General features: G+C 36.3%; 1 protein-coding gene across 3 annotated transcripts in view; it reads right to left on the reverse strand.

Moving 5' to 3' along the window:
- Positions 1-2,576: 2,576 nt before the first annotated feature.
- The window catches only part of rc3h2 (ring finger and CCCH-type domains 2), a 31,675-nt gene continuing 11,048 nt past the window's right edge, over positions 2,577-23,203 (reverse strand). For 2 of the 3 annotated variants that reach the window (XM_051120689.1, XM_051120690.1), the window contains exons 4-19: positions 21,758-21,991; positions 19,727-19,902; positions 19,184-19,384; positions 16,814-16,946; positions 16,611-16,729; positions 15,893-16,005; positions 15,380-15,616; positions 12,480-12,646; positions 12,027-12,403; positions 9,887-10,054; positions 9,357-9,509; positions 6,509-6,722; positions 6,335-6,419; positions 4,889-5,066; positions 4,674-4,810; positions 2,577-4,396 (exon numbers count right to left, since the gene is read on the reverse strand). In XM_051120689.1, coding sequence (XP_050976646.1) covers positions 4,276-4,396; positions 4,674-4,810; positions 4,889-5,066; positions 6,335-6,419; positions 6,509-6,722; positions 9,357-9,509; positions 9,887-10,054; positions 12,027-12,403; positions 12,480-12,646; positions 15,380-15,616; positions 15,893-16,005; positions 16,611-16,729; positions 16,814-16,946; positions 19,184-19,384; positions 19,727-19,902; positions 21,758-21,991 — 2,813 coding nt within the window. In that variant the 3' untranslated portion in view covers positions 2,577-4,275. The remainder of the gene's footprint in view (positions 4,397-4,673; positions 4,811-4,888; positions 5,067-6,334; positions 6,420-6,508; positions 6,723-9,356; positions 9,510-9,886; positions 10,055-12,026; positions 12,404-12,479; positions 12,647-15,379; positions 15,617-15,892; positions 16,006-16,610; positions 16,730-16,813; positions 16,947-19,183; positions 19,385-19,726; positions 19,903-21,757; positions 21,992-23,203) is intronic. The other variant, XM_051120691.1, reaches the window with a different exon arrangement.

Raw genomic sequence — 23,203 nt, forward strand, 5'->3', positions numbered from 1 at the left:
AAAAGAAACAAATGCAATATAAATAATTTCTACTATTATTTCATCAAAAGATATTCCTGACTTTTAGAATCGTTCTCTCTATGACCATAAATAGCCTTGTATATCTGATTATATATCATAAAAATGTGCAGTATGTCCATCGAATGATGGCTCTGGTTGTATAAAATGACGGATGCCCATCTTCTATTCATTTACAATTGAATCGAACAATAGATTTGCAAATAAAATGTCTAATACAGACGTAAAAATATCCAACACATCAGTTCGTTTTTGCAGTTGCACACAGGACAAAAACAAGCATCATCACAACCAAACACATCCTGCCCCATTATTACAGCTAAGCAAATTTGTAAAATTTAAATGCAAACAAAACTGACATTTCCAAGGGAAAAAAACAAAACACTACAGAACTATGGATATAAAACAATCATAATCCAGATAGTAATCCATACGAGCAGACAGTAAGTGCTATAGGAAGTGAGTACAATGCAAGATACAGTGCAGGACACTCACAGCACTGGGGTGTTGTGTGACACAACTACACAATCATACTTCCTTTGCCAAAGAACCTCTTTGCCAAAGGCAGCATGCATGATACAGGGCTGAGCTGGGCAGATAAACCAGTCGAACATGTACTAATAAGGCTTTGCTGCATTGCAACAGGCGATAAAAAATAAAAAAAGGCCATTTGATAGCTAGCGAGAAAATTAAAATGGAAATTTGTATTGTTACCAGCCCAGCGCCATTTTTTAAAAATCTCATATCGAACAAATAGAATAGAAACCAAAAATAAAGGCAAAATTCTTTACATGTACACTAAATCAACACGCTAAGACTCATCCATTAAAAATAAACAAATTTCTGTATATCGCATTTCGCAAAAAAAAAAAAAAAAGTCTTTGCTGGAAGGTGCAGCTGAAACATCGCCTGTCCAGAAACACTTTGACTGCAGGAGGCAAAATGAGATTTAATGAGACAGCGCTTGAGCCGAGACCAGGAAGATTCACTCAGTGGAAAAACACTAATACCACATAAGTAAAACCGTGATTAACAGTCTTAAGTGATAATGCATTCATATTCATATTTTGTTCAGGCTTAAGACAATATGCACATTCATACACTAATACAAACATATACACATACTTAACTGGTCCAGGCAACACATTTAACAAAAAGAGAAATCAGTGACTGGAGAAAAATGTTAAACAATGAAATGCTATTTTAAATAAGAGAGTTTTACTTTCTCCCTTCAGGAACACTACAAGACTACATTAAAACGCCAGCAATCTTGGAGTTATTCTGATTATTTTTACTCTTAATCAAGCAGGAAATAATCCTCAAAAACCTGTGATGGTTTGTAGATACTGCAGGGTTGATTGTACTTTCAAAATGCTGACTGAACAATTGAAAACCGATACAAAATATCCCAACAACAACTTCATGGAAGTTAGCAATGTTTTGTCATAAAATAAAGGGAAAACAAGAATTTTGGAAAATAAAGAACCCTAAAACTCAGTCTAATCATCTGTATTATTCAAACTGAAACTACAACAGCGAAAACAAAACACGAAGTGACCTTTTGACTATTGTAAACAACAGACGGGAACTGTCACGGTATTAGGCGTTTCATACACACTAAACAATTCCACATCCTCAAACGCGACTGAACTGTGAAATTCTGTTGTGCTGTTTGTTGTTTATAGCTATTAAAGATACAGTTCACCCAAAAATGACAGAAATTCAGCATTGTGGTAAATTAGGTCTTAGACTTTGTCACAGATTTAGGCTCGATCCTCTAATGCAGGGGTGGCGAATGTCAGTCCTAGAGAGCAGCAGCCCGGCAGAATTTTGGTTTAACCCTAATGATGGGTTACTATGAATCATCTACAGGCATGTAGGTTTTAATTAGGATTGGAGCTGAACTCTGGAGGACTGTGGTTGTTCAGGGCCGTAGTTCGCTACCCCTGCTTTAGTGGGCTCTGTCTTGCTTCAGACTCAACCGTCTTCTTGGCTCTGTCTTGACTCAGACTCAATCGTCTTCAGGTCTTGGTGTTGATTCAGACTCTTTCCTCTTGTGGTGTTTGTTTTGATCCATATGTGACTCTTTTCTGATTTTTGTTTTGACATGGGGTCGGCCCACTACTGGTCTCTGTCTTGACTAAGACTCAATCCTCTTCTAGTCTCAGTCTTGATTCAGACTCTGCCCTTTTCTGGTGTTTGTCTTGACCAAGATGTGACTATATTCTGATTTTAGTCTTGACTCAGACTCAAACCTCTTCTGGACTCTGTCTTCACTCAGACTCAGTCCTCTGCTAGTCTCTGTCTTGACCCAGACTCTGCCCTCTTTTGGTCTCTGTCTTGAATCTAATTTTACCCTTTTCTGGTCTCTGTCTTGACTCGAACTCGACCCTCTTCTGGTCTCTGTCTTGACTTGGACTCAACCCTCTTCTGGTCTCTGTCTTGACTTGGACTCAACCCTCTTCTGGTCTCTGTCTTCACTCTGGTTTGACCCTTTTCTGGTCTCTGTCTTGACTCGGACTCGACCCTCTTCTGGTCTCTGTCTTCACTCAGACTCAACCCTCTTCTGGTCTCTGTCTTCACTCTGATTTGACCATTTTCTGGTCTCTGTCTTCACTCAAGACTGGACCCTTTTCTGGTCTCAGTCTTAAATTGGACTCAGCCCTTTTCCTGTGTCTTTTTTGACTCAGGCTCTATCCTTTTTTGGTTTTGATCTTGACTCAGACTTGACCCTTTTCTGGTCTCTGTCTTCATTCAGACTCAACCCTTTTCTGGCTTTGGGCTTGACTTGGACTTGGCCCTCTTCCGGTGTCTTTTTTTGACCCGGACTCAGACTCAACCCTCTTCTGGTCTCAGTCTTGACTCAGATTTGACCCTCTTCTATTCTTGGTCTTGATTCGGACTCTGCCCTTGTTGGTGTTTGTCTTGACCGAGATGTGATCTTCTGATTTTAGTCTTGACTCAGACCCGACTCTCTTCTGGTGTCTGTCTTCACTCAGACTCAGTCCTTTTTTAGTCTCTGTCTTGACTCTGATCTCTTCTGGTCTCTGTCTTGACTCTGATTTGACCCTTTTTCCGGTCTCTGTCTTGACTTGGACTCGACCCTCTTCTGGTCTCTGTCTTCACTCGGACTGGACCCTCCTCTGGTCTCTGTCTTCATTCAGATTCGACCCTGTTCTGGCTTCAGTCTTGACTCAGATCTGCCCATCTTTTGGGCTCGGTCATGACTTGGACTTGGCCCTCTTCCGGTGTCTTTTGTGACTGACTCAGCATCTACCCTCTTTGGTCTTGGTCTTGACTCGGACTCAATCCTCTTCTGGTCTCAGTCTTCACTCAGACTGACCCATCTTCTGGTCTCGTTCTTGACTTAGACTCTGCCCTCTTCTGGTGTCTTTTTTGACTCTGCATAATTATTCAGGGATGGCCTGTACTAGGACTCGAACAAGCTGGCCTCAACTACAACATGTTAGTGGAAGGATTTTCATTGATTAACTACATAAATTCCTTGGAAATAGCGCACAAGTCATATGGGCCACTTTAACGTCACATTTATGGCAATGACAGAATTTTCATTTTTGGGTGAACTGTTTCTTTTGAGTATTTTTACAAAATATTGATTACTTGTGTAATGTCTCTTAGAGATACCAGACATATACCATAATACACATACATACATTTGAACAATGATCAATCAATGGTTGTTTCAAACAATGATGCCCAACAAACAATTAATGCACATAACATTTCAGTGGCAACACTGCAATAATATTAATAATAATGCATGTACTATAGATTCCAAGCACCTTGGTTATTCTTAATATATATTGGAAGAGTCTGCTATATAATCATTATACAGTAGATTATGGTTTCCTCAGTGTGCTAAAAGCTAGTGAGAACCGTCACTTCTGTACAGAGTTACGGGACATGGGTAAATGGTTTCCTGGCTTGGAGAGAGTTCTGATTGGCTGACATCGAGAGTTACCTGAGGTGGAGTTGTGACTCAACGTGAACATTCATCCACAAGCAGTGATTAAGAAAAACAAACCGACTCTGAACAGATGATGAGTGATTACAATTACAGGGCATAGCTAGCTCTTATGAAGAGAACACATGAATACAGAAGGCTTTCGGCTGCGTCTCGCTGCCTCGATTGACTCCTATAAGGGCAACTCTACCTTCTACCTAAGGAGGATGGTGGATTCTTGGCATGACCCCATGGAATTAGAACATGAGGAGGACTGGTGTTTTCAGCACACCTCAGTTCCCGTTTAGCAGCATCTCAGGTCCTGGACTGGGTCGCGGAGGGTCTCCAGGCCTGGGCGAGCATGTCCTCATCTGCATTTTCCCTAAACTGAGGTCTCCAGGAGAGAGGGTCTTTCTGTAACACCATAAGTCACCATAAGAGAAATAATAAATTACATCTCTTATTAATATAAATAAGTTTGTCAACTTTTAAAATGGGAGAGAAAATAAAAATTGTCAATGTCTTCCCCTCTTTCCACACTGACAGTTACTACATCATTATTACAGCAACTACAAACAAACTTATCCGATTTCCTCACTTGTCACAAATGACAAGCAAATAGTCAGCCCAAAATATAGTGATTCGAAAACCAACTCAGATTTGTGTGCTGTGTCAACAAAGCTCTGTTTACCTGAATGCCATCTTCTTCATAAGGTGGGCGTCCATTCTGTCAGGCAGGTTGTTTTCCAAGTGAGAACTTGCCGCTGGATCACCAAAAACTCTAGAGAGATGGCTGTTCTGGGAGCGGCTTTGTGTTTCGATGGAGTCCTTCAGATTATATACAAGCAATTAAACACTGAACAACCCAATGCAATCTAAGCTTTCAAGACTGATTCTAAAAGTTACCTCAGAGTTGCAATCCTGCGTCTCTGTGTCCTCCATGTCCAGAGCGGACAGCTCCAGCTCGATGTCTCTGTCAGGCTCACTCTCTGTCCCATCCTTTCCCAGCAGATCTGTGCCCTGCTTTGACCCGCAGCTGAAGGAATTACGCCTTACATGCAGCCCTGACACGGCCAGCTGATCGCTAAAACGAACAGACACACACACTGAGCTCTGAAACCAGCCAGAAGCTAAAAACACAAATCAATAGGTTTTGTTGTTTGGTGTTCTCAGACTAGAAACTCAATATTGAGATCAGGTGAGAGATGTTCTCCCACTCAGAATCTGCCCTATGAGTAATCATCATTGACACCAAAAACAATGTTACATTAGAGGACATACATTTTTGTGTAGGTTAGTCTGTAAGCTATAAAATGTTTTATATATTTCATATATGTTTTCTCTTTAGAAATAATAGGATTTATTCACACTGTTAAAAAGTTTATATCAGCATTTTTTTAAGAATTTAGTTGTTTGTTTTATTCAGCAAGGACTCAAGTTACAGTAGACATTTATAATGTTACACAAGATTTCAATTTCAAACAAATGCTGTTCCTTTTGAACTTTCAATTCATCCTGAAACTAATTTTTCATTGTTTACACAAAAATACAAACACATTTTCTTGAGCAGCAAATCAGCTTTTTAGAATGATTTCTGAAGGATCATGTGACACTGAAGACTGGAGTAATGATTCTGAAAATTCAGGTTTGTCTCACGGGAATAAATTACATTTTACAATATATTAATATAGAAAAAGTATTATTTTAAACTGCAATAATATTTCTGTTTTTACTGTATTTTTGATCAAATAAATGCAGCCTTGGTGAGCATAAGAGACTTCTTCCTTTATAAATACATATGAAATTAAATTATATATTAAAAATATAGCATACATATTAAAAACTCAAAAGCATATTCGTTTTGCCATGGTATCGACAACAGATGTCATATAAATAAGTACGCAATAGTGTAGAATATGGTAGAATAACTTTTAATATATATATTTACGATGTTTGTACATGAATTGTAGCAGGCAGATAAGTACTTGTGGGTGTTAAGGAGCCTCTATGAAATGTAAGCCCTCACTGCAGTGTGTAAGAGCTTTGCAAACACAAACGAGAGGAGCTATGTTCCGGCTGCTGCTCTATTTTTAGAATGCTACAGAGGACAGCCAGACAACTACAGTGGGATGGGGTGGGGGTGAAGATGGGGAAACACTGTGAAGACTACTGCTACAGTGTTCCTGACAATCCAGTAAAATTAATGGTTGTTTACTGGCTCAAGTCAACAGGACTCTCTATATATAGATGTCTTCAAAGTAAGTCTATGGGATTTTTGTTGTTGTTTGATACTAAGCATTTGCATTAAGAAATTAAGTTTCTAACACAAGATGTCTCAGTTTGACCAGGTACCTTTCTAGAAAGCTGGAGTGACTAGAAGAATCAGAACCACGTGGGCCCCATCTGAGGTCACTGTGACCAATATGACAGCTATAGTCTGTAAAAAAAATTGAACATAAATTACTCTCAACGCCAAAACATTTAAAACATCAAGTCAAATGCATAAAAAGCAATGCAGATTCTAACCTCTGAAGTTGATTGAAGTGGTACCGGCACACCCCTGCGATGCAGTGGCCTGGACTGGGTCAGTTGTGTGAAAGCCGGTGCGGGATGCACGGGAAATGGCTCCCCATTTAGAGATGATGGGCCCCTCTCCAAAAGGAATGATGGGATCTTCTTCTTTCAGTCGCCTGTAGGGCTCGAACATGTGCAGCCACCGTTTGCCGCCATTCTCCCCGTCCTGAGGACAGATAATAAGATCTCGATTAGGAATCGTATCACAATCACGTTAATGAAGCATTGCTTTGTGTGATGTAACATACAAAAGTGACTTCACTTGCACTTCACTACACATTCATGTTTAATTCAGTTCGAGAGAATTAACAGTAATGTGTTATATGGTAACAAATTTTCAATTAGTTCTGTTGTTTGGTGTTCTCAGACTAGAAACTCAATGTTGAGATCAGGTGAGAGATGTTCTCCCACTCAGAATCTGCCCTATGAGTAATCATCATTGACACCAAAAACAATGTTATATTAGAGGACATACATTTGTGTGTGTGTGTGTGTGTGTGTGTAGGTTAGTCTGTAATCTATTAAAGAAAAAACATATTTTAAAGTATAGCAGTGTAAATTTAATCTGGAGTGATTACACTTTTTTCCATCTATACATTCAATGTTGATTTATTTATTTTTTTTTTATTTTAAGGTGTCCTTGTTACACGTTACATGTACTTACTATTAAAATAACAATTAATTGTGCACAATTACATGCAAATAACTCTAAGCCAAACACTAGTCTTAACCCTAATCATATAGTAAGTACATGTAGATTAACTAATATTACTCAATATGTAACCGTATAATTACACTGTAACAAGGACACCTTAAAATAACGTGTATAAATAACCGAATAAGCATATTTATATCAGTGTAAGTGTATAAGCGTAAATGTAATTTGAAGTGACTCCACTTGTACCCTCTATACATTCATCGTTATTTCAGTTTGAGGGGGTCAGCGGGAATCTGGTAAAGAACAAGTACATTTAAAAGTATTTCAGTGCGAATCTGATTTGAAGTGAAATGTTCATTACTGATTCAGTTTGAGGGAATCAGTAGGAATCTGTTTAAGAATAACTACATTTAAAAGTATTACAGTGTACATTTGATCTGAAGTGACTCCACTTGTACCCTCTACACACTGATTGTTGATTCTGTTTAAGGGAATCAATAGGAATCTGTTTAAGAATAAGCACATTTAAAAGTATTTGAATGTAAATTTGATCTGCAGTGACTCCACTTCTATCTGATCTGACACTTCTACCTTCTATACATTCATTGTTGAATCCGTTTGAGAAAATCAACAGGAATCTGGTAAAGAATAACTACATTTAAAAGTATTTTAGTGCAAATTTGATCTGAAGTGACTCCACTTGTACCTTCTATACATTCATTGTTGATTCAGTTTGAGGAAATTTATAGGAATCTGTTAAAGAATAACTGTGTTTAAAAGTATTTTAGCGCAAAATTGATCTGAATTGACTCCACTTGTACCCTCTGTACATTCGCTGGTGATATGCTTTGAGAGAATCAGTAGGAATCTGGTAAAGAATATGAGTATTTGATCTGAAGTGACTCCACTTGTACCCTCTATACATTCATTGTTGATTTAGTTTGAAAAAAAAAAAGTTTAAAAGTATTTTAGTGCAAATTTGATCTGAAGTGACTCCACTTGTACCCTCTATACATTCATTGCTGATTCGCTTTAAGAGAATCAATAGGAATCTGGTAAAGAATAAGAGTATTTAAAAGTATTCAGTGAAAATCTGACCTGAAGTGACTCCACTTCTACCTTCTAAATATTCATTGTTGATTCAGTTTGAGGAAATCAATAGGAATCTGGTAAAGAATAACTACATATAAAAGTATTTTAGCGCAAATTTAATCTAAAGTGACTCCAGTTGTACCCTTTGCACATTCATTGCTGATTCGCTTTGAGGGAATCAATAGGAATCTGGTAAAGAATAAGAGTATTTAAAAGTATTCAGTGAAAATCTGATCTGAAGTGACTCCACTTCTACCTTCTATACATTCATTGTTGATTCAGTTTGAGGGAATCAATAAGAATCTGTTTTTAGAAAATACAATGTAAGTATATCAATGTAAGTGTGTAAGTGTAAATGCGACCTGACGTGACTTCACTTGTACCCTCTGTACATTTATTGTTGATTCGCTTTGAGGGGATCAATAGGAATCTGGTAAAGAATAAGAGTATTTAAAATTATTCCGTGTAAATCTGATCTGAAGTGACTCCACTTGTACCCTCCATACATTAACTGTTGATTCGCTTTGAGGGAATCAATAGGAATCTGGTAAAGAATAAGAGTATTTAAAATTATTCAGTGTAAATCTGATCTGAAGTGACTCCACTTGTACCCTCCATACATTAACTGTTGATTCGCTTTGAGGGAATCAATAGGAATCTGGTAAAGAATAAGAGTATTTAAAATTATTCAGTGAAAATCTGATCTGAAGTGACTCCACTTCTACCTTCTATACATTCATTGCTGATTCAGTTTGAGGGAATCAATAGGAACCTGGCAAAAAATAAGATTATTTAGAAGTATTCAGTGAAAATCTGATCTGAAGTGACTCCACTTGTGACCTCTACACATTCATTGTTTTTATGTTTGAAAAAATACAGTGCAAGTATATCAATGTAAGTGTGTAAGTGTAAATGTGATCTGAAGTGACCCCACTTCCACCTGTTTTATATTCATTTTGACGCCCTTTGTAGGAATCAATGGTAATGTGTTACTGAGTAAGCTATTCTAAAAGTAAATTAGTGAAATTGTGTTGTGAAGCATCCACTTACCAGCTGTTTAGAACAGGAGTGGGTTGGCAAATGGTGGGGCTCTGACTCAAATGGGCTGATGGTGCTGCACGACCAGGGCGAGTAGTGGGCAAGACTCTCTTCTCCACCATGACACTTACAAGTCATACGCCCACCACCTACACCCTCAGGATGCTAAAGGAGGAGAAAGAGTGAGATGACAACATTCTATCTCACACCCACCCATGTGCAACAGGCTGCCAGATTCAAATAAATGGGGGTGGAAAGAAACAATGTAAAGTGACTCAGCCTCCATGGTGCCAAATCTTTCTCTGAGAGTTCATACGTTTCAAAGCGCTCGTGCGCGCACACACAATTTTCAGGACAGAACTGCTTCTTGCTTTGGATTTATCAGTTGCTGAGCAACAGACCCACTTAAAATAGCTTAACACACCTCAGAAGGGCGACTGCAGCTTCGGTGCCAAAGTTATTAATCGAAGAAACAACAAATCTGATTTACCGCCGCTCTAGCACGGCGCAGACATGTGGTGTAGGTTTCCCATGACACACACCTCTAAAAACACCATATCGGTGGGCCGTACCTCTGGACACACATCCACAGTGAAGACCGGCGAAGATTGGGAGGGCCTGTTCATGTTGCCGTGGTGATGTACCCACTGTTCCTGTTTGTGGCGATAGAGTTCCTCATAGCCGAGAGGAACACCACGGGTGTACGCGTCCTATACAAAAGACAGAAATTGTTTTTTTACTTCTCATTTCTCATGATGAAACAGCTTAGTCACCTGTTTTACATTTAAAGGTGAAGTGTGTCATTTCTGAGCAGCGAGCAGTGTGAAAATAATGACTTTTTAAAAACAAGCTTCAAACATCCCCTTGTCTTTCATTGCTCAAATAAACAGATACATAATTAAATAAAAAAGAAAGAAGGAAAGTAGATAATAGCTCTTGTTACTATCTGAAGTGACTTCATTTGTATCTGCTAAGCTTTCATTTTTAAATCAAATTGAGTTAATCTAAAGGTAAGTGTTATAAATTAAAACTAGCAATAAAGCAGTGTGAACATACAAAGTGACTTCACTTGGACTTCACTACACATTCATTTTTGATTCAGTTTAATAGAATTAACAGTAATGTGTTATATAGTAACACATTTTCATTGTTGATTGCTTTGGTTTTGTTGTTTGGTGTTCTCAGACTAGAAACTCAATGCTGAGATCAGGTGAGAGATGTTCTCCCACTCAGAATCTGCCCTATGAGTAATCATCATTGACACCAACAACAATGTTATATTAGAGGACATACATTTTTGGGGTAGGTTAGTAATAGTAATCTATTAAAGAATAAGCATATTTCAAAATATTTCAATATGAATTTAATCTGAAGTGACTCCATTTGTACCGTCTAGACATTCATTGTTGATTCAGTTTGAGGGAATCAATAGGAATCTGTTTAAGAACAAGTACATTTAAAAGTATTTTAGTGTAATTTTAATCTGGAGCGACTCCACTTGTACCTTCTATAAATTTATTGTTGATTCAGTTTCAGTAATAAGTACATTTAAAAGTATTTCAGTGTGAATTTCATCTCAAGTGACTCCATATATATATATTACTTATACTATATAGATAATAAACTATACTATTTATACTATTTGTCAAAATTAATTAAAGATAAAACACTTAAAGCAAAAATCAATCATCTGAATTTAGGCATCACAACATTATTATGTTCAGTATGAAAAAGGGATATTAATTTTAAGATTTGATAAAGATTTTTTTTCATTTAACAGTGTTATTAAATTATTGTGTTTTCAAAGATTAACTTTAGGTGAGCGTTAAAGGATGGAATAGGTAATATTAATGTAAAGATATTGCTAAAATAGAATAATATATATATATAAATATCACATGAAAAAACTTAAACTATATTACTATTATAATTAAAACTACAAAAAAAAACTAATAATAATAAAGTTAAATAAAAAAATTATAAAAATTGTTGACAAAAAATGACAATCCAGGATAATTATATTATTATTATAATGAGAAACGCTATATTAAAAATCATATTAAAAAAATGCCCTGACTCTTCCAAGCTTTGTAATGGCAGTGAATGGGTGTTGAGATTGTGTAGCCCAAAAAAAATGCACCCATTCATCATAAAAAGTAATTTTATTTTATTAACTTCCTCCACATGACTCCAGGGGGTTAATAAAGTCCTTCTGAAGTGAATTGGTGCATTTGTGTAAGAAAAATATACATATTTAAAACTTTTTAAACCGTCATTTCTAGCTTCCGCTAACTGTTGTATGGTTTTTAAGTTTTAAATATGAATATTTTTATACACAAACACATCGATTTACTTACACAGAAGGCCTTTATTAACACCCTGGACCTGTGTGGAGCACTTTTTATGATGGATGGATGCACTTCATTGGACTTCAAAATCTCAAAACCCATTCACTGGCATTATAAAGCTTGGAAGAGCCAGGCCATTTTTAAATATAACTCAGATAGTATTTGTCTGAAAGAAAGTCATATACACCTAGGATAGGACTTGAGGGTGAGTAAATCATGGAGTTTTGGGTGAACTATCCCTTTAAATGTCAAATCAACATGGAATAGAATTTCCCACTGACACTCTTTCTTCAAAGATGAATGAGCCTGTAAGACATGAGATAATGAAACTTGCCCTGTGCATTGCCGCTCTCTGCTCCGCTGTGCTGCAGTAGGGGCTGTCCAGCGAGTTAAAGCGCTCCCGGAGGGGCGGCTGGTAGACGGTGGAATGAAAAACCTCTGGAGGGAGAGAGTTACTCCTCCCACCATCCCTGGGATACAGTGGCGGCCTCCACACACGTCTGCTGTCGTAGACCGGGGTGTACATGCCGTGTGCGTGGGACATAGAGGGGTAGGTCGAGGGTGGCCCATACGGCCCGGGGCCTAATCTGTCTGCAGGAGGAATAGACGGGTGCTGATCTGGGTACAGAGGGCCCACTGAAGGGGGTAACATGGACTCGGGCACGTTGCTGGAACGATGGAAGCGAGCGTTGCATGACTTGTGAGGAGGAACTGTGGAAAACAGAAGCGAGTGAGTGTAGTGGAAAATTATATGCCATAAGAGAGTGATTCAGGATATGATGCTTACTGGCAGGTTGGTGGTAGGGTGACAGGTCATATGGTCTCTGGTCCTGAGAGTAGTAAATCTTAGGATGAGCTCTTGCGAGGACAGGCCCATGTTTGAGGAGACCGCAGTCGTCCTCTGTAGACAATCCCGAAGCTATCGCAGAGGACTTGCTCTGACTGACAGGATTTCTGTAAGAAAAATAAGAAGCAATAAAATTTCCATAAGAATTAGAAGTGGGGAAAAGAATCGTACAGAAAAAATTAAAAATTAAAAATAATTCTGTCAGTTGATTAAATGTTTTAAAATAAAGAGTTTTTATGAATCTTTATTTATAAGTGTTTTCTGCACCAATAAAAGAGTGAAGATTACAATTAATTAAGATTTTATTAAATAAAAAAAGATTTATTATTATATTATTTTTACTACTAAAAAAAGATTCATAAAGATTCTTTTTTTTAGTTATGTATTTCAGTTGTTCTAGGCCACAAAAACAATTTAAATTACAAAAATGAAAAAATAAAATAAAATAATAAGGAAATATATTTATTAGGGCCGGGACTTTAACGCGTTAATTTAGATTAATTAATTACACAAAAATAACGCGTTAAATGTTTTAACGCATTTTAATCGCACTTATTCTTGCACCGCGGAACGTTTCTCACTGGATGAGTTTCGGCGGACCGATTATACTGGAGCACCAACTAGCGTTCAGACAAAAACAAACCACAGTGAACATGGACAAAGAAGCTGATGAGACCACTTTGGTTGGCTCTTTATGTTGTTGGTGCAACTGAAACTTTATTATGTTGTTGGTGCAACTGGCACTTTATGTTGAACTCTTTATTGTTTTGGCCAAGGTTATTGAGAGTTGGACTGAAATTAATTGTATTTTTTTAAACCAGCTGTTGGTAAATCAACAAAGTCTGTTATGGCCTCTGAAGCAACAGAAATGTTGTCTACAGTAATAGTCAGGGTTTCCAATGTTCTGAATGTACTTGAAAGTATTGTGTTTTACTTAAACAGTTTACAGAAGGTCTACCTACCTATAGGGTACCTGATTTTCTGAAATGTAGGCTACTATATTTCTAAATATCCTATTGCTACACTTAATGGCAATATTGCACTGGTCTGTTGGACTTGGTTGAACAAAAATAAACAATATTTAGTTGCTTAAGCTTATGTATTCAGTCATTATTCAATGGTATACTAAAAATACTTCTCACTGTTCTCAGGTCAAATATTTATATGTGATTAAAATGCGATTAATTTCGATTAATTAATTACAAAGCCTCTAATTAATTAGATAATTTTTTTTAATCGAGTCCCGGCCCTAATATTTTGTATAATAATAATTATTATTATCACAATCAATATTATTATTATCATATTTATTATCATTTTATACAACTGTTCTTTTTGGTCGTCAAATCTAATTGGCTAATAAGAGTGCGATATTAGAGTGATATCAGAACTCCAACAACCATTTCACAGTTTATAATCATATAACTCCGCTTGCTGTATTTCTTACAGCGAGTGTCATGGCGGATGCCCAAATCCAGTATCATTATATAGATATTACTGTTTTTGTGTCACGGAATGTAGTTTGTAATGTTTAGTATTGAGAAACGTGCGTGTTTGTGATGGTGATTTTAGTGACATTGTTTCGCCATTAGATGGTGACAAGAGACTGTTTTTATGAGTGAGTCAGCAGTAAAGATTTTTACATTGAAAAGTTATAAAGGCTATAAGCGGAAGTACAATAATAAAAGGTTGTTGCATTTAAATGTTTGCATTGCAAATTAGGGCTGGACAATTAATCGAAAAGAACTTGAAACCGAAATTCAGAACCACTAACCGACGTAATTTCTGCATGTCAGTTATTCTGTTTCATCAGATGCAAACTTCACTTTTACATGTTGTTTGAACATTAATGTGTGTTGGCAGTGTATGTACAAATCTACCCTATAATGATAAAAATCCATGCAGTGGTTTTTAATTAATCTGTAAAAATAATATCCCCTATATAGCCATTTTCAGATGCATGTGTGGCGTCACACCGACAGAGGCCGCTCCCACGATAGTTGAGCGTCTTACCTCAGATCAGCTGTAACTGCCCGACCTCCATTGTTTCAATGCCGGAGCAGGAATATAAGTTAGACAAGAATATCTCTATGTTTGTGCAAATCATTTGTGATCCAGCTTCACCTACAGCAGAAGGTGTTCTTTCCTAATAACGTGCTAGTTAGCAAGTTTTGCGGCTAAATGCGGCTAAAGTAAACAATCTCTTAGAGCAGCAGCGAGAAGAGAGGGGCAGGGCGAGCAGAGCTCATTTGTATTCAAAGGAACAACCCCTCAGAATGGGATGATTTTTGCAGAGCTCATTTTGACAAGGTAAAACGGTGTTGTTTTACACTACCATTGAGAATTGGACTAGAAATAGACTTTTCATTAAGACCCTAAAGAATCATATCAACTTTTGAAATATGGGCATCCGATGACCCCTTTAATACTTTTTCATTAAAAACATACTACCGCGTGTTTTTTCGGTGCTATACAGACGCATACGAACATCTCACGTCTCACGTTATAGACATGTTCTGTGTGAATGGCCAGAAGCTAGAGTAAGCACTTGTGCATATAGAGTGACAGGACAAGATTGATGAGAGGAAGACACATACAACAGCGATCATGAGTCAGATTCACATCTATAACAATGAGGACAATAAATAAATAAACAATCATTCATTAATCAAAATAGAGGTAAAAAGTTCAGTTAATTGAGATTTTGATTTTATGTCATATCGTCCAGTCGTAATTCAAATGCCCTATTTCGCATTCCAAATGGAATCGTTATCTGATTTTTGAAAGTTGAATATTATTTAAATCTATAAGTAGCTTCAGTAAAAGTGAAGCACACTTACTGTTCTAGGCTGACTGCAGGCAGTCCGTTAGCACTACTGTGCAGCGTTTTGTCCTCCTGGTGGTCTCCTCCTCTTGGGATGAGCTGAGTGGGAGACGTGTCCTCTGGAGCGTCTTTCTCGTGATTCTTCACCTCTGACCCTGGGACTCCTCCTTTGGTGCCGGTTTTGGCCATAACCACTGGGACTGACGGGAAAGGTCTCACCGCCCCACTGGCTTTCCTATTCCTCATTCTGTGCCTGAAAGAGACAGTAAGACATGGAGAGAACGTGAGAGAGGAAACAGGGTGATGGGAGGGAGGTACGGCAAATCCTGCCACAGTCATGCCAGTATGCTGTTGTGTTGGTGGGATTGTGTGGGTGAGCTTGAATAAGAATGAGGAACGGGAGACGGTGGGAAGTCGGGGAGGTGCGTGTGCGCCTGTGCTCTTTTGTGCATTGCAGCACGAGACCGGCTGGATATGGTCATCATGATTGTGTGTATGTGTGTGAAAGGGAAAGAGTGTGTGTTCTCACTTTTCCAGCTCCTCCTGCGTGTGGGCAAAAGTGCAACTGGCCCCTCTCGGGCAGCCGCCCTGCTGCCGTAAGTCCCTGCACATACTCGTCTTGTACTTGCTGTTGGGTTGAGCCTGAACAAAGAGAACAGAATACATTTCTAACCCAAAAATAAACTGGCTATAACTTGCTCCTTCATAGTTTACGAAACATAAGTGTCAAAAAGAAAAAAAATCATTTGCAGTTACTTTCATAATTACAAAATTATGTTTGTACACCAAACCGTGTATAATAATTTAATACTAAAAACGTTTAACACATAATTACATTTATATACATAAAAAAATAATACATCAATAATAAAAATGTAACAAAATAAAAGATATTGTGTTTAATAGTAAATAAATAATATACACATTCTACTACTGTTAAGAGTGTTTTTTTTTTCATAAAATAATACTTTTGTTTAGCACACATTAAATTATTCAAAAGTGACAGTAAAGACATTTATAATGTAACAAAAGACCTATATTTCAAATAAATGCAGTTATTTTTATATTTTTATTTATTAGAATCAAATGTAAGTACATAGTAGTTAAGGCCACCTAATATAAAGTTGACAATAAAATTGACAAAATGTTAAAAATGTCTGCATTTTTAATGCAGCCGCACATAAAGTGGACTGAATTTATTCAGGAGGATACATTCTGAATCAGTGTAGTGAGAGCTCATGCTGTACCTGAGGGCTTTCATTGCTCTTTTTACTGAAGTTTTGGATGAATTCCACCAGCCCATGGACAACAACCTTCACAGCCAATAACACACTCTCCAGCTCTGTCCAGGATGGAGCGGCCGCATCTACACACACACACACACAGAGGTTATTGCAATGCAATCTGACTGCGTTTGTATACGTGTGGCAGTGTGAGTGCACGTCCTCACCAGGGTTGTGGTCGATGCCGGCTAGCCGCTCGAGAGGAGCTCTGAGGCTGTTGAGGTTGGCTGGGTCTCCTGTTCTCTGCAGGATTATTGTGAGCTCCTGCACGCTCTTTGCAAAGGATTCTGGGGATTGAAGCTGTAGCGACGGGGAGGAAAAAGAAAAATGCATTCAGAATTGCAGCAGAGAGACAAAAATGCCAAACACATTTAACAAAAATCTAGAAATATTTGCTTTACTATATTTTACACTACCCGTCAAAACTTTGAAATAATTATAATTTTTGAATTTTTTGGAAAAAACACTTATATGCTCATCAAGGCTGCAAATATTTGAATATTTGAAAAAATACAGTAAAAACATTGACTTTGTGAAATATTACTACATTCTAATCTTGGCAACATGCTATCTTCTTAGAGAAATGCTAACAACATACTAGCAACATGCTAATTATGCTAAAAACATTTTAGCAACATGCTAATCAAACATACTAACTACACGCTAATCATGTTAGAAACATGGTAGCAACATGCTAATCATGTTAAAAACATGTTAGCGACACAATAATGCTAAAACATGCAAGCAACATGCTAATTATGGTAAAAGCACGCTAGCAACACAGTAATCATGCTAGAAACATTGCACAAACATGTTATGCTAAAACATGCTAACAACATGCTAATTATGCTAGCAACATTCTAACATGTTAATCATGCTAGAAACATACTAATCATGCTAAAACACACTAGTAACATGGTAATCATGTTAAAACATTGGAAACATGCTAGAAATACATTAGTCGATTACACAGAAGTAGCTAGAAGTACATTAGTACTGGTGAAAAAACAGCATATGCTGGTAGGTAGGTTTTGATGCTGGGGTGCTGGTTTACGCTGGTCCTTGACTAGCCACATGACCAGCTAAGGACCAGCATAAACCAGCAAAGGACCAGCATAAACCAGCTAAAGACCAGCTTAAACCAGCATCAAAACATACCCAGCAGCATATGCTGTTTTTTTTCTACCAGGGATGTTAAAATCATGTCACCGATTATGTTAACAACATGCTAGCAATATTCTAACCATGCTAAAACATGCTAGCAACATGCTAATTATGTTAGTAACAACATGTTAATCATGCTAGAAGCATGCTAGAAAAAATGCTTATAATGCTGAACATGCTAGCAACACGGTAATTATGTTAAAAACATGTTAATCATGCTAAAACATGCTAGAAACATGCTAATTATGCTAGAAATGTGCTGGCAACATGCTAATCATGTTATAAACAAGCCAGCAAAATGCTAAAAACATGTTAACTAATTGGTAACATGTTAGCAACATGCTAATCATGCTAAAACACGCTAGCAACATGCTAATCATATTAGAAACATGTTAGCAACATGTATATCCTACAGGAAACATGATAACAACATGATAGCATCACGCTGGAAACATGCCAGCAATGTGCTAAAAACATGTTAACCAGTTGGTAACATGTTAGCAACATGCTAACCATGTTAAAACATGCTAGTTGCTAGCATGCTAATCATACTAGAAAAATGTGAGAAACATGTTTATCATGTTAGAAACATGCTAGCATCATGCTAATCATGCTAGAAACATGTTAACCACATGTTAATCTTGTTAGAAACACTAAACTTTCAGACTTGAACCTTTAACAGCTGTCAAACTTTCAGTCAAAGCTTTTTCAAGCCAACTTCAAAGTTTGTTCACGAACTTTACTCATCTAGTTATAACTGTTTTCTATTGTAATATACTGTAAATTTAATTCATTCCTGTGAAATAAAGCAATAAAGCAAAATGGCATCATTACTCCAGTCTTCAGTGTCACATGATCCTTCAAAAATCATTCTAATATGCTGGTTTGCTGTTTAAGAATCATTTATTATTATTGTCAGTGTTGAAAACAGATGTGCTGCTTCAAATTTTTGTGGCAACCTTGATAAAATACCATTTAAAAGTACAGTGTAAAATAAATGAATACTTTTATTCAGCAAGAATGCACTAAACTGATTCAAACTGATCGCAAAAACATTTACCATATTATACAATTTTTAGATATTAAATAAACGTTGTTCTTCAAACAATCCATAAAAATTATCAGGGTTTTTACAAAATATTAGGCAAAAAAAATATATATGTTTTTAGCATTGATAATTTAAGCTTTGACAAAACAGGAGTAAATTACAATTTATATATATGGTGAAATAAATGCAGAAATGTTGAGCATATAAGAATTAAAAAAAAACATTTTAAAAAATATTCTTTTCTATTCTATCATATTATATTATATTATATTATATTATATTATATTATATTATATTAATGAATTATGCAATACACATGCGGTACCTTGTCTATGATTGACTGCATGTGAGATTTGTGCATGAGATCCCCGTATAGCAGAGACGACCACTGCTCCGGCGAGATACGCAGTCCCGCTTCCATGGCGATGTGAACGATTTGAGCGTCATGTTCGCGGCGCAGGGCTTCGTAAGTGCGAAACTCCTCTTTGAGCTGCATGAGTGAGGAGTCTTCATCACGTTTGGTCACCTGAAAAGAGATAAAAAGAAATGGCAGTCGATGTGCATATATAAATTTAGCACAAGCCCCCATAATTAACACGTTCAACAGAGCCAAACAAGCACTGCTGATTGACGTCTGATGTAAATGTTCTCATTACGATGATTGATTTCATAAGGTGCCACAGTAAATCAAGCTCCAGTAAAGGACTCAAGCACTTTATATCCACATAATATCATGTTACGGCAGGCTTAACACATCAGATAACTCTTTTCCTGACTGGTTGACGTAGATGGAGTACTGAGCATAATAGCTGTTAAGTGATCAGCGGTTTTAGCGCAATCTCTGTGTGAAGCTGATTTTAGCTCTGACCTTAAAGCAGGAGGCACGGTACAGCAGCTGAACTACATGACCGATGCTGGTCTTGGATGCCTGAGGGAAGCGCGCTTCCAGTTTCTGCACCACAAACAGCACCAGAACCTTGCGCGAGAGAGCCGAGCCGTCCTCCAGAGCCAGCAGCACCAGCTTCAGAGCATCTTCCTGCATGGCTGCCGTATATATGGATAAAGAGATATAGTTAGTGCTAGGATCGATCACTGTGTGCTTGGTCAAGTCAGATGAAACGACTCATGCTCTGGATGTTCTCAGACTAGAAAACTCGAAATCTGATCAGATGGGAAGATCAGTCTCTTCCCATCAGAATCTGCCCTATGAGTAATCATCATTGACAGCCAAGCACAAAAACACATTTGGATATTCTCTTTACATGCATTAAAGGAAGATTTCGGGTTATTTACAACTTGCAAATAGTGGTGATTTTGAGATTATCAGAATCAGTAAAATATTTTCATTAACTAAAATAATAATAATAAAAATATATATAATAAAACTAAAATGAAAAAAAAAAAAGATTAATTAGGTGATATTTGGGCATTTTGAGATTATCAGTATTAGATATGTAGAAATATTATCTTAACTAAAATAAAAAAGAATCATCAGATGATATTTAGGCATTTTGAGATTATCAGAATTAGCTATGTAAAAATATTTTCATTAACTAAAAAACAGTATATATATATATATATATTAATCTGATGATATTTGGACATTTTCAGATTATCAGAACAACTACGTAAAAAAAGGATTAATCACATATTATTTAGGCATTTTGAGATATCAGAATCAGTAAAAATATTTTCCTTAACTAAAATTAAAAAAAAAGAAGATTAATCAGATGTTTTTGGGAATTTTGAGATTATCAGAATTAGCTATGTAAAAATATTTAAACTAGCTAAAATAAAAAAATGTGCAATTTACAAAATACAAAATAAATTTGTAAAAAGAAATACAATAAAAAAGTGAAACCCAATTATAATTACAAAAATTGTTATTTTCATAATTTCCATAAATTCTATATCAACATACACAATCATTTTTAATACCCTTCTGAAACTTTACTAAACAAATACTAGAAAAGAGTTTTTATGTTTTTAAAAATAATTTTATGCTCACCAAGGCTGCATTTATTTGATCAAAATATACAGTAATAACAGCAATATTGTGACATATTATTACAATTTATAAGAACTGTTTTCTATCTGAATATATTTTAAAATGTAATTTATTCCTGTGATGTTAAACTGAATTTTCAGCATCATTACGCCAGTCTTCAGTGTCACATGATCCTTCAGAAATCATTCTAATCTGATGATTTGATTCTCAAGAAACATTTCTGATTATTATCAATGTTGTAGAAACAGCTTTTGCTGCTTTATATTTTTGTGCAAATGTCATAATTTTTTTTGTTTGTTTTCTTTGATGAATAGAAAGATCAAAAGAGCAACTAAAAAACTTTATTGTCACTTTTGATCAATTCAATGCATCACTGACAAACAAAAACATTGTTTTTATTAGTCTACTAATGTACCAACAGACTTGTCAATAAATAATAAACTAATTCTTTTTTTTCAAGTTCTGCTCTCAGTACATTTTTATTATGCATTATCTGCATTATACTCTGCTCTCTAGATATCACTATCAGCATTGGCCTTTGAAAAACAGTTGACACTTAAAAATTAAAAAAAAAAAAAAATGAACTCAGCACAAAATGTAGTTGTAAAGTCCTTTTGAAGCGGAGCTACTTTTCCAGTACTTCTGGTAATATATCACGGATATAATTACAGAAATCTGCTCCTTTATGTCACATACGTTCCACTTTCCTATATAGTCTCCTCTTGCAAATTGAATTAATCATCAGACTTTTTTTTTTTGGTCATGACATGGATTGAAGTTGTAAATAACCCGAAATATGTTTAACCAAGATAACCAGGTGTATCTTTAATGATGAAAATAAAATGAATCAGTGCAAAGAAATGTTACAACACATGTGTGTACAGAACTCACCAGGTCCTAGAAACTGACAGCCGCGTGCCCGCACAGCGGCCCATAGGTTGGCAGAGAGCTGCTGTGGGTTCTGGTGCTGCAGGATCAGTTCAGTGACTGTGCGCTCGCCCAGAGATCTGCACGCCCGGACCGCCCGCATACGCCCCTCCTCCTCAACAAGCTGGCAGTTCACGAGGGTCACCAGCTTCCTCTGCATGGGTCTACTGAGCGTGCTCTGACTGAGGGTCACCACACCTGAGTGGGAGAGGAAAATGCATGCTTACATTTCCATGCATGATTTAAATATATGCATATTTATGTTCTTATCAAGAAGTCAATATGTAGTGCTTAAATATCAGGTACTGTGCGGCTGAGAAGTTATTTAGTTATGAATCTTTATGTAGTGTCTCAAGTATAGAGAGGATGAATTTTTTTTTTTTTTTTATAATAATTCACACCTCATACAGCATGATCCATTACATATAACTATAAAAATAAAAGAATTAACAATAGTAATAATAGCATTACTGTACTTTATTTTCTTTATTTGTTTTTTTTTAATAATAAACAAAATAACAATAAAGTGTGATAATACTATTATAATTTAAAATAAAAATAGAATATAAAAAAATACATATAGTGCACTTAAAATACAACGCTAATATTTTCATGCTATGAATTTTCAACATTTTCAAACCTAAAATCAGCTAGCTTTTATTTTGGTGGGTTGCATTTCGCTCTGAAACCGGCAGCGTATAGCAGTTTATATATATATATATATATATATTGTCTCATAATATATGACATAGTTTAGTAATAGTGTTGTTTTTTGTTGAGTGCAAATGTGAATCAGCCGTTTAAACGAATCAAATGACTCAATGACTCAATAAGACATTTACTGCCACCAGAGGTTGCACTGGACTTCAACACTGACGGGCAGGGTCGTAAAAATTCCATCATAATCTATTATTACCCGTCATTTTAATTTTCATATTTTTTATTAGAATAAAATATTTAATTGCTTTTATTTTAGCTCACATTTTCGTTTTTAATCATGAACATACAGTACGACAGCGCAGTGTTTAAAAACAACAAAATACAAAATTACAGCTACAATTTTTAATAGATCACCCTCAGTGTAATCTGTCAATATGACAGATGGCCTTCAGATTTTTCCGTCTCTGATTAAAAATTTCCATCAATTACGCAGAATTTTCGGTTAACGCGACCTCTGACTGCCACCTACAGGCAGTTTAAATTTCGTAGCGTGTCAATTTATTAAAAAAAAATTCCTATTTCCATATTCATAAAAAACAAATCCAATAAAAACCCATTAATCTAATGATTATTTTTGCAATTGTAACTGCAGTGTAAATGCATTCATGCTACCTCTAAGCTGGTATAAATGTGTATATATACACTAGCAGTCAAAAGTTTTTGAACAGTAGGATTTTTTATGTTTTTTTT

Source organism: Labeo rohita, chromosome 10, assembly GCF_022985175.1.
Source record: "Labeo rohita strain BAU-BD-2019 chromosome 10, IGBB_LRoh.1.0, whole genome shotgun sequence".
NCBI classification, from domain to species: domain Eukaryota; kingdom Metazoa; phylum Chordata; class Actinopteri; order Cypriniformes; family Cyprinidae; genus Labeo; species Labeo rohita.